Here is a 14,419-nt window from a genome sequence, read left to right on the forward strand (position 1 = left end):
CCAAAGACTCAACGACCTGGGGGTCCCGAGTCCCCGCCGTGTGGGTCCCGGAGCCCGTGGGTCCCCGCCCCACGCGGCGGCCGTGGGGCCGGGGAGGAGGGGGTTAACGGCAGCGAGGGCTCGAGGTTTCCTGTGGGCAGGATCGTGCCCGGGGTGGGGCGAGGGACGGGCCGGGGTGGGGGGGGGGAACCCCAGTCTCCTCCCTGGGGCCGCCCCACACCTCGGGGCGCAGAGCCCGAGTGCGGCGAGTTGCGTCGGGGCTCAGCGCGGGCGGCGGCGGCCACCACCATGTCCCGGCAGCGGCAGCGGGGGCAGGACGGGGTGTCCGTGGGGCAGAGGACGGAGGACGGGGTGGCCGTGGGGCAGAGGATGGAGGACGGGGTGTCCGTGGGGCAGAGGACGGGCTCGGAGGACAACCTCTACCTGGCCGTGCTGCGGGCCTCCGAGGGCAAGAAAGGTATGGGCCGCCCCATGGCGGGGACGGTGTGGGGCAGGGGGACGGGGTGGGGCACGGGGGCTGCGGTCCCTGGGACCGCCCCCACGGCGTGGGGGGGGCTGAGCCCTGTGCCCCACAGCAGGGCGGACCCCCAGGCTGCGGCGGTGTCCCCCCCCGGGCAGGTTGTGGGGCAGACCCCCAGAATGGGGTGGTGTCCCCCCCGGGCAGGTTATGGGGCAGACCCCCAGGCTGGGGTGGTGTCCCCCTGGGCAGGTTGTGGGGCAGACCCCCAGGCTGGGGCGGTGTCCCCCCCGGGCAGGTTATGGGGCAGACCCCCAGAATGGGGTGGTGTCCCCTGGGGCAGGCTGTGGGGCGGACCCCCAGGCTGGGGGCAGGCAGGCTATGGGGCAGACCCCTGGAATGTGGGTGTTGTCCCTGGGCAGGCTGTGGGGCAGACCCCCAGGCTGGGGCGGTGTCCCTGGGGCAGGTTATGGGGCAGACCCCCAGGCTGGGGCGGTGTCCCCTGGGGCAGGCTGTGGGGCAGACCCCCAGGCTGGGGGCAGGCAGGCTGTGGGGCAGACCCCCAGAATGGGGCGGTGTCCCCCCCGGGCAGGTTATGGGGCAGACCCCCAGAATGGGGTGGTGTCCCCTGGGGCAGGCTGTGGGGCAGACCCCCAGGCTGGGGCGGTGTCCCCCCCAGGCAGGTTATGGGGCAGACCCCTGGAATGTGGGTGTTGTCCCTGGGCAGGCTGTGGGGCAGACCCCCAGGCTGGGGCGGTGTCCCTGGGGCAGGTTATGGGGCAGACCCCCAGGCTGGGGTTGCTGGTCCCCCGCGTGGGCTATGGGGCGGCGCCGTGGGGCCGGAGCTGGCCGCCGTGGCCGGCATCCCCCCGTGTGGGGGCACTGGGGGCGCGGGGTCCCCGTCCACGCCGGGCGCCGCCATCGCCCCGCGGCGGGCGTGGTCACTTCCTCCCACGCCCGGCCACCGCCACCGCGGCCACCGCCCCGCGCTCGGTGGCCACCGCCGGCCACCGCCCACCTCACCTGGCTGTCGGGGCCTTTCGGGGTCCTGTGGGGCGCGACCCCCCCTCCCTGCGCACGTCCCCGCGCCCCACACTCCCCTCCTTCCTCCCGCGCCGCCGCGGCACCGCCGCCGACTGAGCCCCCCCCCGGGTGCCCGGCATCGCCCACGGCTGCCCGGTGTCCCCGGTGGGTCCCGGTGTCCCCGCGGGTGCCCAGTGTCTCCCGTGGGTGCCCGGCGTCGCCCGCGGGTGCCGGAGTGGGTGCGGGACGGCCGCCAGCCGCGGGCAGATCCCGGCACGCCGCGGTGGGGCGAGACGCGGCACGCGCCAGCCGGGCCTCGCCGGATCACCGCGGCGTGGGCAGGGGGACGGGGCGGGGTGGGGGGGGGGCAACGCCGTGGAATGGGGGGCCGGTGGCGTCGCCCCGCGCGCCCCACGGTGTCCCCGCTGCCGTCACCGCGCCCGGGGCCGGGGGGGATGGGGGGAGCTGCCCCCCACGGGGCGGGGGCTCGGCGGCGCCCGGCGGGTGCTGCGTCAGCCGGGGGAGAGGGCAGGGAGCGGCCGTGAGTCACCGCCCTGCCCCGGGGACACCCTGGGGACAGACACCCCTGGGCTCGTCCCCTGCCCGGGCGCGTCCCGCTCGGGGCCACCGCGCCGTGCCAGGGTGGCTCGTCCCCATCCCAACGTGTCCCACCTGGGGCCACCACACCGTGCCAGGGTGGCTCGTTGCCATCCCAACTTGTCCATCTTGGGGCCACCGCACCAGGCCGGGGGCCATGACGGGGACGACGACACCCCCTGGGCTCGTCCCCATCCCAACGTGTCCCACCTGGGGCCACCGCGCTGTGCCGGGGTGGCTTGTCCCCATCCCAACGTGTCCCTCTTGGGGCCACCGCGCCGTGCCGGGGTGGCTCGTCCCCATCCCAACGCGTCCCACCCGCAGCCACCGTGCCAGGCTGGGGGCCATGACGGGGACGACGACACCCCCTGGGCTCGTCCCCATCCCAACGTGTCCCACCTGGGGCCACCACGCCGTGCCAGGGTGGCTCGTTGCCATCCCAACGTGTCCCTCTTGGAGCCACCGCGCCATGCCAGGGCTGTGCCGAGGACAATGACACCCCCCGGGCTCGTCCCCACCCCAACGTGTCCCACCTGGGGCCACCATGCCGTCCCGGGGTGGCTCGTCCCCATCCCAGCCACGTCCCACCCGGGGCCACCGCGACGCCCTGGGCTCGTCCTGGCCCCGTGGGCCCTGGCACCCATCTTAGGGGGGGGTGTCCCCAAGGGCTGTGTCCCCCCCCGGCGCTGCTGGCTGCGGTGGCACGGCGGCACGGCCCTGCCGCGTGTTTCCTTCCCCTCGCCGCCCCGTGACGCAGCGCCGCGGTTGGCGTTGGCTCACGGCTTCCTCCGCCGGCCGTGCCGGGACCCCCCCTCACCCCCCGCCCCCCCTCTCTTGCAGATGAGCGAGACCGGGTCCAGAAGAAAACCTTCACCAAATGGGTCAACAAGCACCTCATCAAGGTACGGCACGCGCCGGCGCACGCCGAGCCCCGGCCCCGCGTCCCGGCGTGGGGAGCTGCCGGAGCCCCCCCCCCCGCGGGGGACGTCCCCCCACACGGGGACGGTGCCCTGGCTCCGGCACAAAGGGACCTTTGGGTGTTTTGACGGCGCCGAGCCCGGCAGCGCCCACGGGCACCCTGCCCGACCGCCCCCGCACCGCCGCCGCCTCCCTTGGGGCGCCTGCGGCCGGGGGGGGCCGTGGCTGCCTGTGCCCCCCTCCTGCCCCCCCCTGCTCCCCCGTCCCCATCCTGGTGCCGCCTGGCTGAGCCCTGCTGCGGGGCCGGTGCCGGGCGCCGGTGCCGGGTGCTGGTGCTGGTGCCGGTGCCAATGCTGATGCTGGTGGCGGTGCCGGTGCCGGGTGCTGGTGCCGGAGCCAATGCTGGTGCTGGTGCTGGTGGCGGTGCTGGGTGCTGATGCTGGTGCCGGTGCTGGGTGCCGGGTGCCGGGTGCCGGTGCCGGTGCCCGCCGCGGTCTGTCTCCTCTCGCTGCCTCTCCTGACCTCTCTCTTCTCTCGCCCCCCCACAGCACTGGCGAGCAGAGGTAGGTGCCCCCCCCCCGGCTGCCGCTGCCCCCCCCCCAAACGCTTTCTCTTCTCGCTCCTTCCACCCCCCCCAACCCCGCACCGGGGACGCACCGCGGCTGCTGCACCGCGGGCACCGGCTCCGACCCCCCCGTGGCTACTGGCATGGTGGGAAGCGGGTCCGACCCCCCCAGGAGCGCCAGCATGGTGGCACTGGGTCTGACTCCCCCCTCCATGGCTACTGGCGTGGTGGGCACGGGGTCCGACCCCCCCGTGGCTACTGGCATGGTGGGCACCAAATCCAGCCCCCCCATGAGTGCCAGCGTGGTGGGCACTGAGTCCGACCCCCCCACGGCTACTGGCATGGTGGCCAGCGGGTCCAGCCCTGGTGGCTGCCAGCACAGTGGGCACAGGGTTTGGCCCCCCCCCCGGCTACCGGCGTGGTGGGCACGGGGTCCGACCCCCCGCGGCGGCAGCGTGTCCCCGCGTGTGGCGGAGCGGTGCCGGCTCTGGCATCCCGGGGCTGGGGGCGGGAGCCGCCGGCGTGTGCCGGTGCGTGGAGGGGGGGGGACACGCGGGGTTGGGGACACCGGGCTGCGCCTGGGGACGTGTGTGAGCACCCGCTGCGTGGGGTGGGGGGTCACCGGGGCGACGGGTGGTCACGGGCCACCCCGCGGGGCGGGACGGGGCGGGGGGGGTGGTCTGCGGGGCTCAGTGACCCCCCCGGTAACGCCGTCGCCGTCCCCGCAGGCGCAGCGTCATGTCAACGACCTGTACGAGGACCTGCGGGACGGGCACAACCTCATCTCGCTGCTGGAGGTGCTCTCGGGGGACACCCTGGTAAGTGCCGCGCCGCCGCCGCCGCCGCCACCACCTCCGGGCTGCCGGCGTCCCCCCCTCCGCTTGCCGCCTCTCCCACCCCTCTCGTGCTTGGCCGTCTGTCCCTCCTCTCCGTCCCCTCTGTCCCCCCCCCGGCGCCGTGCCGCGGCCCCCCATCCTCCATCCCGCATCCCCGCGCCCGGCGCCACCGCGGCCTCTAACGCCCGGACGTCTCTTTGCTTTGGTGAACTCTCTGCTTCTCCGCGCTGGGCTCCGCCGGCGGCTCTGCCCCGACCGTCCCCCGCCGCCTCCTTCCTCCCCCCCCGGCTCAGCCGCGGGAGCGCGACGTCGTCCGGCACTTGCGGTTGGTGAGTGAGTGGTTCTGCCCGTTGCTCGCCGCATGGCGCCGCATGGCACGCGGGAGGCGACGGCGACGCCGAGGAGGAGCGGCGGCACCGCGGGCCGTGCCGGGGCGCGGTGGTGGCAGCGGCGCCCCCTGCGCTGTGGGTTTCCCTGGGCCCGGCGGTGCCCAGACGGGGAGCACGGCATCACCGCGAGCCGCACCGAGGGGCTGGGACTCCCCGGCTACTGGCACCGCGGCAGGACAAGCTGCTCGGTCCGGGGGTGGCCCCGTGGCCACCGACCCCCCCCCGGTTTCCCTCCGGCAGAAGAGACGCTGGTCCGGTGCCAAGCGGCACTTGGGGGGCACGACCGCTGCCGGCGGGGCATCGGCGTCGCCGTGGGGCTGGCGGGTGCGGGGGGGGTCTGTCCAGGCAGCAGCTGCCCAGGGGACCCGCGGCGGGCGGAGGGTCCTGCCGGGGGTCTCCAGCGTGGTGACGCCTGGTCCCTGCCGCGGGGTGACACCGGAATGTGCCGGGAGCCGGCTGCGGCGCGGCCCTGCTGTGTCAGCACTGGCTGCAGGAACCGGCGAGGGCAGGGCCAGCGGCGCGGCCGGGGGCAATGGGCAGGGGCAGAGCGGGGCCGGCTGTGCCAGAGCCGTGGGGCCGGCTGTGCCCGTGCCATGGGGCTGTGCCCGTGCCATGGGGCCGGCTGTGCCCACACCGTGGTGCCGACGCTGCCACGTGGCCGAGGCACCGGTGCAGGATCCGGCGCTCGCCGTTGTTTGTTCCGGCAGCGCATCTTGCCCGCAGCCCCGCGCCGCGGCAGAGCATTTCCCGGCGGGGTCGCGCTGCCCGGGCTGGGACGCGGTGACACGGGACGTGGTGACAAGGGACATGGGTGGCACGGCACCGGGGCCGGCACCGGCACAGCATCCACGATGCCCACGCGTGGGGTGGGGGTCCCCGGCCGCGGTGCCGTCCCCGTCTCCCCACGGCGATGCGGTGCCAGCTGCCCGCGCAGGCAGCTGCCGGCTCTCGGTGCGCAGTGGGGTGACCGGGGGGGGGGACATGGGTGCCGTGGGGAGCAGCCGGCTCCGCTCCGGCACCGTGCCTGGCGCTTGGCTTCCCGTCGGCAGCCCCGGCGTGGCGGGGGGGGGCAGCAGGGAGCGTCCCCTCCCCGGTGGGGACAAAGTGCGTCGGGCGTGTGGCATCGGCATGCGTGGCGCCGGGAGCGGCCGGGGCGGGGGACGCGGTGACGAGCATCCCGGGGGGATGGGCGGGGGGGGCCATGCCGTGCCCGGCGTGCCGGGGGGTGACGGTCGCGGCTGATGGCCCCCCCTCTCCCCGCAGCCCCGGGAGAAGGGCAGGATGCGCTTCCACAAGCTGCAGAACGTCCAGATCGCCCTCAACTACCTGAAGCATCGCCAGGTAACGGGGGTGGGGGGCCCCGGGGACCCCCTGGGGCACGTGCCCCCCCCCGCAGTCCCTGACCCCCCCCTCCCCGTCCCCTCCGGCCTCGCAGGTGAAGCTGGTGAACATCCGCAACGATGACATCGCCGACGGCAACCCCAAGCTGACGCTGGGGCTCATCTGGACCATCATCCTCCACTTCCAGGTGAGCCCGGAGACGCCGCACCCGGCACCAGCGCCGGCACGTGCCGTGTCGCCGCCTCGGGGGGAATGTGGTGGTGCCGGTGGTGGTGGGAGGCGGGGGGGGGGGGCGAGTCCGCGGCGCCGGTGCCACCGATTCGGTCCCCGCGTGGGGCCGGGGCGTTGGGGGCAGCGGCTGCGGTGCAGGCGGCGGAGGTTTCGGCGTAACGCGCGCCGTGCCTGTGCCGGCAGATCTCGGACATCCAGGTGACGGGGCAGTCGGAGGACATGACGGCCAAGGAGAAGCTGCTGCTGTGGTCGCAGCGCATGGTGGAGGACTACCAGGGCCTGCGCTGCGACAACTTCACCACCAGCTGGCGGGACGGGCGCCTCTTCAACGCCATCATCCACCGCCACAAGTAGGTGGAGGGACCCCGCTCTGCCGCCGCCGGCACCGCCGCCCCCGGGCTCCCCTCTCCCGCCGCCCCCAGCCCCTCACCGCGCCGCCGAGCCTCCCGCGGCACAACCCTGCACTGCCCCAGGCCCCCACGGCGGCGCCGGCAGGGTTTGGCATCGCCGGCACCAGCCGCCGGCGCGGCCGGCTGCACCGATCCCGCTCCAGGGTGACGTTGGCGCGTGCTCCCTGACAAGCGTCGGCCCGTCGGCCCGTGCCGGCAGCGCCGGGAGCCGCCGTCCCACGCTCCCCGCTTTGCCGAGCCCCCCAGCCTCGGGGCAGTGGGCGCCGTGCCCGCCGCGGCGTGCCGGGGCGCGGGCGGGCAGGATCCCTCCCCTGGGGGCAGCGGGAGTACGTGCCGGCGCGGCACACCCGCGCAGGGTGGGGAGCGGCAGCCGTGCCACGCCGCGCCGCACTCGGCACCCAGCACCCGCGCAGCAGCAGCGCGCCCACCGCCCCGCGCCCGGCCGGGTGCCGCCATGCAGCGCAGCGGGCAGCACCGTGCCGGGAAGCCGCCGCGGCGTCGCGGCACAGGGAGCTCCGCGCTGCCGGGGCCGGAGGTGGTGATGGTCTGCCAGGACTTTGCCGAGCGTCAGGACTTTGCCGCCGGTGTCAGCGGCTCCGTCTTCTCCGTCCGGCGCAGCCTCCGGCTCCGGGAACTGTAGGGAGCCCCGGGGCTGGGGGGGGCTGGGGCTGCTGCCGGGGACACGGGGACACGGGGACACTGCCAGAGCCGTGGGGACACCGCCTGCTCCGGGGGTCTGCATGGGGACACGGGGACAGTGCCTGAGCCGTGGGGACACAGGGACGCCGCCTGCTCCATGCTCAGGGCCACCGGCGTGTCCCCGGCTCCCGGTGCCCGCGGGGCTCGGTGGGTCCCTGCGCCGGGGGGTGACAGAGGCGCCGGGGGTCCCACCGTCCCCGGAGTCTCTCCAGGGTGTCGGTGCCGGGTGGGCGGTGGGTGCTGCTGTCACCCCTGTCTCTGCTGTCCCCGTTGTCCCCTCACCCACCCCTGTTGTCCCCTGATGTCCCCGCTGTCCCCTGACGTCCCCGCTGCCCGCAGGCCGGCGCTGATCGACATGAACCGCGTCTATCGCCAGAGCAACCTGGAGAACCTGGACCAGGCCTTCACCGTGGCCGAGCGGGACCTGGGGGTGACGCGGCTGCTGGACCCCGAAGGTGGGGTTTGGGGGATGGCACGGGGGGTGGGGGGGTGTCCGGGACCCCCGCGTCCCCCCGCGTCCCCCTGACTGCCCTCCCGCCCCCGTGCGCAGACGTGGACGTGCCGCAGCCGGACGAGAAATCCATCATCACCTACGTCTCCTCGCTCTACGACGCCATGCCCCGCGTCCCCGAGGTGCAGGACGGCGTCAAGGCCAACGTGAGTCTGGGGGGGCCGGGGGGTGCCGGCGGCGTTGGTGCGCGCGTCCCCCCGCCCCTGGCGCCGTGTCACGCGCTGTCCCCGTCCCCCAGGAGCTGCAGCTGCGCTGGCAGGAGTACTACGAGGTGGTGACGCTGCTGCTGCAGTGGCTGCGCCAGCACACGCTGCTCTTCGAGGAGCGGCGCTTCCCCGCCAGCTACGAGGAGATCGAGGTGACGCGCGGGGACGGGGACACGGGGATGCACCGGGGCCCGGGGAGGCGCCTGGCGGTGGCCCAGTTGGCCACTGGCCCGGCCGTGGGCCGGCTCGTGCCGCGGCAAATCCTCACGGTGCCGGTGCCGGCTCGCACCGGGCGCGGGGCTCGGCGGGGAATGGGGACAGCCGGCACCGGCCGTGGCACTGCCGTGGGGACAGCACCGGCTGCGTCCCCACAGCCCGGCCGTGGGGCAGGGGGCTGGGTGCTGGTGCCGGGGGGCCATGACACAGCAGAGCCAGGGGGGCTCGGTGCTCGTGCCGCGGCAGAGCCAGGGGGGCTCGGTGCTGGTGCCGGGGGCCATGCCACAGTAGAGCCAGGGGAGCTTGGTGCCGTCACCGGTGCTGGTGCCGGTGCCGGGGGGCTGTCCCCTGGGAGAACCGGGGGGGCTCCGTGCCGGTGCTGGTGCCGGGGGGCTGTGCCATGGCAGACCCGGGGGGGCTCAGTGCCGGTGCCGGTGCTGGAGGGCCGTGCCACGGCAGAGCCTGGGGGAGCTTGGTGCCGGCACTGGTGCCAGTGCTGGTGCCGGGGGGGGCTGTGCTGCAGCAGAGTCGGGGGGGCTCGGTGCCGGTGATGGTGCCGGTGCCAGGGGGCTGCGTTGTGGCAGAGCCTGGGGGTGTCAGTGCTGGTGCCGGTGCCGGGGGGGCCATGCCATGGTAGGGCTGGGGGAGTTCGGTGCCGGTGGCGGTGCCATGGGAGAGCCGGGGGGGGCTCGGTGCCAGTGCCGGTGCTGGTGCCGCGGTGGAGCCGGGGTGCCCGGGCAGGGGGGGGCCCCTGTGACTCAGCCATTCCGGGCTCGCCGTGAGTCACCGGTGGCAAACCCCAGCTGCCGCCCGGCCCCTTCCTTCCCGCGGCTTCTCACGCATGGAAAATGCGGGGGGGGGGTTATTCCCCAAGGGGGGGCTGGCGGGGCCGTGGCGGGGGGGTAGGGGGGGTCCGCGCCGCCCGGCTTAACCCCCCCCTGCCCGGCAGATCCTCTGGCGCCAGTTCCTCAAGTTCAAGGAGACGGAGCTGCCGGCCAAGGAGGCCGACAAGAACCGCTCCAAGGCCATCTTCCAGGCCCTGGAGGTCAGCGGCACCCCCCGACGGGGGGCCCCGGGGGGGTCCCAAATGGCTGGGGGTCCCGAGGGACTGGGGGGGGGGTCCCGGGACGCCAGGGGGTCCCGAGGGGCCGGGGGACTGGTGGGTCCTGAGGGTCTGGGGTGCCCAAAGGGTGGGGGTCCTGGGATCCCGCGGGTCCCAAAGGTCTGGGGGTCCTGGGGGGCTGGGGGGGTCCGAGTAATTGGGGGTCCTGGGGCCACTGGGGGGTCCCAAGGAGGTGGGGTGTCCAAAGGGTGGGGGTCCTGGGGGTCCCGGGGCACTGGGGGTCCTGAGGGGCTGGGGGTGCTGAGGGGCTGGGGGTCCCAAGGTGCTGGGGGGGGTTCCAGGGGTCTGGGACCCTGGGGCACTGGGGGGGTCCTGGGGGTCCTGCAGGGCGGGGGCTCCCGGGGCAATGGGGGGTCTCGAGGAGCTGGGGGGGTCCTGGGGCGCTGGGGGGTGCTGGGGGGGGTCCCGGGGCGCTGGGGGTCCTGGGTGACTGGGGGGTCCCGGGGCAGCCCCACGCTGTCCCTGCGGGGGGAGGCCACCCCGTCTCTCCCGCCCTGGCCCCATCGCCGGGGCCGTCGTCTCCCCCCCCCACGCCGGGGGTGCCGGTGCCGGGCTCTGACGGCGCGGGGGGGGCGCAGGGCGCGGTGCAGGCCGGGCAGCTGAAGGTGCCCCCCGGGTACCACCCGCTGGACGTGGAGAAGGAATGGGGGAAGCTGCACGTGGCGGTGCTGGAGCGGGAGAAGCTGCTGCGCGCCGAGTTCGAGAGGCGAGTGCCGGGGGGGGCTCTGGCACCCGCTGCCACCGCGCTGCCAAAACCGCCGGGATGGGCCGGGGTGGGGCGTCCCGGCTCCCCCCCATCCCGCGGCGGGGGAACCGCAGGCAGCATGAGTCACTGCCTGACGCCGGGAAGCCAGCGCGGCGCGGCACGGCACGGCACGGCTCGGCTCGGCACGGGGCGCTCGGGGCTCTGCCGCGGGCTGTGGGCTGCTGTGCCGCCGGGAATGGGATGGGGTGGGATGGGGTGGGGATGGGGATGGGGATGGGGATGGGATGGGGATGGGATGGGATGGGATGGGATGAGGTGGGGTGGGGTGGGATGGGAACAGGATGGGGATGGGGACGGGATGGGGACGGGATGGGATGGGAATGGGATGGAGATGGGGACGGGATGGAGATGGGATGGGATGGGACGGGGTGGGATGGGAACAGGATGGAGATGGGGATGGGATGGGGACGGGATGGGGACGGGATGGGGACGGGATGGGGACGGGATGGGGACGGGATGGGAATGGGAGGGGATGGGATGGGGATGGGGATGGGGATGGGATGGGGACGGGATGGGGATGGGGACGGGATGGGATGGGGATGGGGTGGGATGGGATGGGGATGGGGATGGGATGGGAATGGGAGGGGGTGGGATGGGGTGGGATGGGGACGGGATGGGGATGGGGATGGGGATGGGATGGGGATGGGATGGGGAGGGGATGGGGAGGGGATGGGATGGGGATGGGAGGGGATGGGATGGGGTGGAATGGGGACAGGATGGAGATGGGGACGGGATGGAGATGGGAATGGGAGGGGACGGGATGGGATGGGAATGGGAGGGGACGGGATGTGATGGGATGGGGATGGGATGGGAATGGGAGGGGGTGGGATGGGGTGGGATGGGGACGGGATGGGGATGGGGATGGGATGGGGAGGGGATGGGGAGGGGATGGGGATGGGATGGGGATGGGAGGGGATGGGATGGGGTGGAATGGGGACGGGATGGAGATGGGGACGGGATGGAGATGGGGACGGGATGGAGATGGGAATGGGAGGGGACGGGATGGGATGGGAATGGGAGGGGACGGGATGTGATGGGATGGGGATGGGGATGGGATGGGGAGGGGATGGGATGGGGTGGGATGGGGATGGGGATGGGGTGGGATGGGGATGGGGTGGGATGGGATGGGATGGGATGGGGATGGGATGGGATAGGATGGGGTGGGGATGGGGTGGGATGGTTTGGGATCTCTGCCCCATGGGTCAGGGTCGGTGCCAGGCCGTGACGGGCTCCATCCCGTGGCTGGGCGGGTGCCCCGGGGCTGTCAGCGCTGCGGTGCCGGTGCCGCCTGCCGACGCCGTGGCCTCCGCGTCCCCCGCAGGCTGGAGCGGCTGCAGCGCGTGGTCACCAAGCTGCAGATGGAGTCGGGGCTCTGCGAGGAGCAGCTCAACCAGGCTGACGCCCTGCTCCAGTCGGTGAGCGCCCGCTCCGGCCGCGGCGGCGGCGGGGGGGGGGGCGGCGGGGACCACCCGCGCCGTGTCCCTCACCGCGTGCCTGCCCCGTCCCCAGGACGTGCGGCTGCTGAACGCGGGGAAGCCGCCGCAGAAGGCGGCCGAGGTGGAGCGGGACCTGGACAAGGCGGACGCCATGATCCGGCTGCTCTTCAACGACGTCCAGGCCCTGAAGGACGGGCGGCACCCGCAGGGGGAGCAGATGTACCGACGGTACCGTGTCACCCGCGCGCTGTCCCCCATGCTGTGCCCCACACGGCGTGTCCCGTGCAGGGCGCCCCGGCGCTCGCCTGGTTGCAGGAGCAGCCCACAACCTGCAGCCCCCCGTGTCCCCCGTGTCCCCCATGTCCCCCGTGTCCCCCGTGCCCACTGTGTCACCCGTGTCTTCCATGTCCCCCCTTACCCACCACATCCCCCATGTCCCCCATGTCCCCTGTGCCCCCCGTGTCTCCCCGTGCCCTCCATGTCCCCTGTGCCCCCCATGTCCCCCCTGCCCTCCACATCCCATTTGCCCCCATGCTCCCCATGTCCCCATTGCCCTCCATGTCCCCTTTGCCCCCCACGTCCCCCTTGGCCTCCACATCCCCCGTGCCCCCCATGTCTCCTGTGCCCCTCACATCCCCCACATCCTCCACGCCCCCCACGTCCCCCACATTCCCCTTGTCCCCCACATCTTCCACGTCCCCCACATCTTCCACATCCCCCACGTCCCCCGTGCCCCCCACGTCCCCCGTGCTCCCCACGTCCCCCACATCCTCCACGTCCCCCACATCCCCCATGTCCCGCGTGCCCCCTACGTCCCCCACATCCTCCTTGTCCCCCACGTCCTCCACATCCTCCATGTCCCCCACGACTCCGCATCCCCCATGTCCCCTGTGCCCTCCATGTCCCCTTTGCCCCCCACGTCCCCCTTGTCTCCCGCATCCCCCGTGCCCCCCATGTCCCCTGTGCCCCCCGCGTCCCCCCTGCCCCCCACGCTGACAGGCGGCTGCCCGCAGGGTGTACCGCCTGCACGAGCGGCTGGTGGCCATCCGCACCGAGTACAACCTGCGCCTGAAGTCGGGGGTGACGGTGACGACGGTGCCGGCGGCGGCGGCGGTCGGGGGGCAGCAGCAGCGTCCGCGCGCGGAGGCGGAGGAGGCGCCGCTGCGGTACCTGCAGGACCTGCTGGCCTGGGTGGAGGAGAACCAGCGGCGGCTGGCGGCGGCCGAGTGGGGCATGGACCTGCCCACCGTGGAGGCCCAGCTGGGCGGCCACCGCGGCCTCCACCACTCCATCGAGGAGTTCCGCGCCAAGATCGAGCGGGCGCGCGCCGACGAGGTGAGGTGTCCCCCCCGCCGCCGCCGGGGGGGTCCGTCCCCCCAGCCCCCGGGGACCCGGCCTCGGGGTCACCCCCCGGGGTGGGACGGGGGTCCCTGCGCTCACGGCGTGTGTCCCCCCTACCCAGGCACAGCTGGCCCCCGGCCCCCGCGGCGCCTACCGGGAGTGCCTGGGCAAGCTGGACCTGCAGTACGGCAAGCTGCTGGTGAGGGGGCGCGGGGGGAACGGCGGGGGGGGTGCGTGGGGAGGAGCTGCGGGATGTGGGGAGATGTGTGGGGCCGAGGATGCAGGACATGGGGAGATGTGGGGGGGGGGAATGTGTGGGGAGATGTGTGGGGTGGAGGATGTTGGGGGAGATGTCGGGGGAGGAGGGTGCAGGACATGGGGGGATGTGTGAGGAGAAGGATTTTGGGGGGGACATGTGTGGGGAGGAGGATGTGGGGAGGGAGACGTGTGGGGCAGGGGACGCAGGACAAGGGGGGATGTGTGGGGAGGAGGATGCGGGATGGGAGACGTGTGGGGCAGGGGACGCAGGACGAGGGGGGCTGTGTGGGGTGTGGGATGAGGGGGCTGTTGGGGGAGATGTGTGGGGCGGAGGATGCAGGGTGGGAGACGTGTGGGGCAGGGGACGCAGGACGAGGGGGGCTGTGTGGGGCGGAGGATGCGGGGTGGGAGACGTGTGGGGCAGGGGACGCAGGACAAGGGGGGATGTGTGGGGAGGAGGATGTGGGGTGGGAGACGTGTGGGGCAGGGGACGCAGGACAAGGGGGGATGTGTGGGGAGGAGGATGTGGGGTGGGAGACGTGTGGGGCAGGGGACGCAGGACGAGGGGGGCTGTGTGGGGTGTGGGATGAGGGGGCTGTTGGGGGAGATGTGTGGGGCGGAGGATGCAGGGTGGGAGACGTGTGGGGCAGGGGACGCAGGACGAGGGGGGATGTGTGGGGAGGAGGATGCGGGATGGGAGACGTGTGGGGCAGGGGACGCAGGACGAGGGGGGATGCGTGGGGCGGGGGGTGCGTGACGCGGGGAGGCGTGTGGGGCGGGCGCCGTGGGGCGGGAGACGCGGGGTGCCAGCCCTGGCCCTGTCCCCAGACCTCCTCCAAGTGGCGGCTGCGGCACCTGGAGAGCCTGCAGGCCTTCGTCAGCGCCGCCACGCGGGAGCTGCTGTGGCTGAGCCAGAGGGAGGAGGAGGAGGTGGCCTTCGACTGGAGCCACCGCAACCCCAACATGGCGGCCAAGAAGGACAACTACTCGGTACGGACAGACGGGCCTGCGCCGCCGCCGTCCCCGTCCCCCTGTCCCCGCCTGTGGCTGTCCCGCACCGTCCTGTCCCTGTCCCTGTCCCTGCCTGTGGCTGTCC

The 14,419-nt window shown here is 74.4% G+C and overlaps 1 protein-coding gene across 1 annotated transcript in view; it reads left to right on the forward strand.

Annotated features, from left to right (window-relative positions):
* Positions 1-235: 235 nt before the first annotated feature.
* The window catches only part of PLEC (plectin), a 37,093-nt gene continuing 22,909 nt past the window's right edge, over positions 236-14,419 (forward strand). The window contains 16 exon segments of the mRNA XM_063327700.1: positions 236-457; positions 2,918-2,979; positions 4,289-4,378; positions 6,049-6,126; positions 6,221-6,313; positions 6,541-6,707; positions 7,806-7,921; positions 8,017-8,123; positions 8,216-8,335; positions 9,349-9,444; positions 10,101-10,228; positions 11,610-11,703; positions 11,798-11,952; positions 12,738-13,059; positions 13,187-13,264; positions 14,152-14,313. Coding sequence (XP_063183770.1) covers positions 289-457; positions 2,918-2,979; positions 4,289-4,378; positions 6,049-6,126; positions 6,221-6,313; positions 6,541-6,707; positions 7,806-7,921; positions 8,017-8,123; positions 8,216-8,335; positions 9,349-9,444; positions 10,101-10,228; positions 11,610-11,703; positions 11,798-11,952; positions 12,738-13,059; positions 13,187-13,264; positions 14,152-14,313 — 2,037 coding nt within the window. The 5' untranslated portion in view covers positions 236-288.

This window comes from Chroicocephalus ridibundus, chromosome 2 (assembly GCF_963924245.1).
Source record: "Chroicocephalus ridibundus chromosome 2, bChrRid1.1, whole genome shotgun sequence".
NCBI lineage: Eukaryota > Metazoa > Chordata > Aves > Charadriiformes > Laridae > Chroicocephalus > Chroicocephalus ridibundus.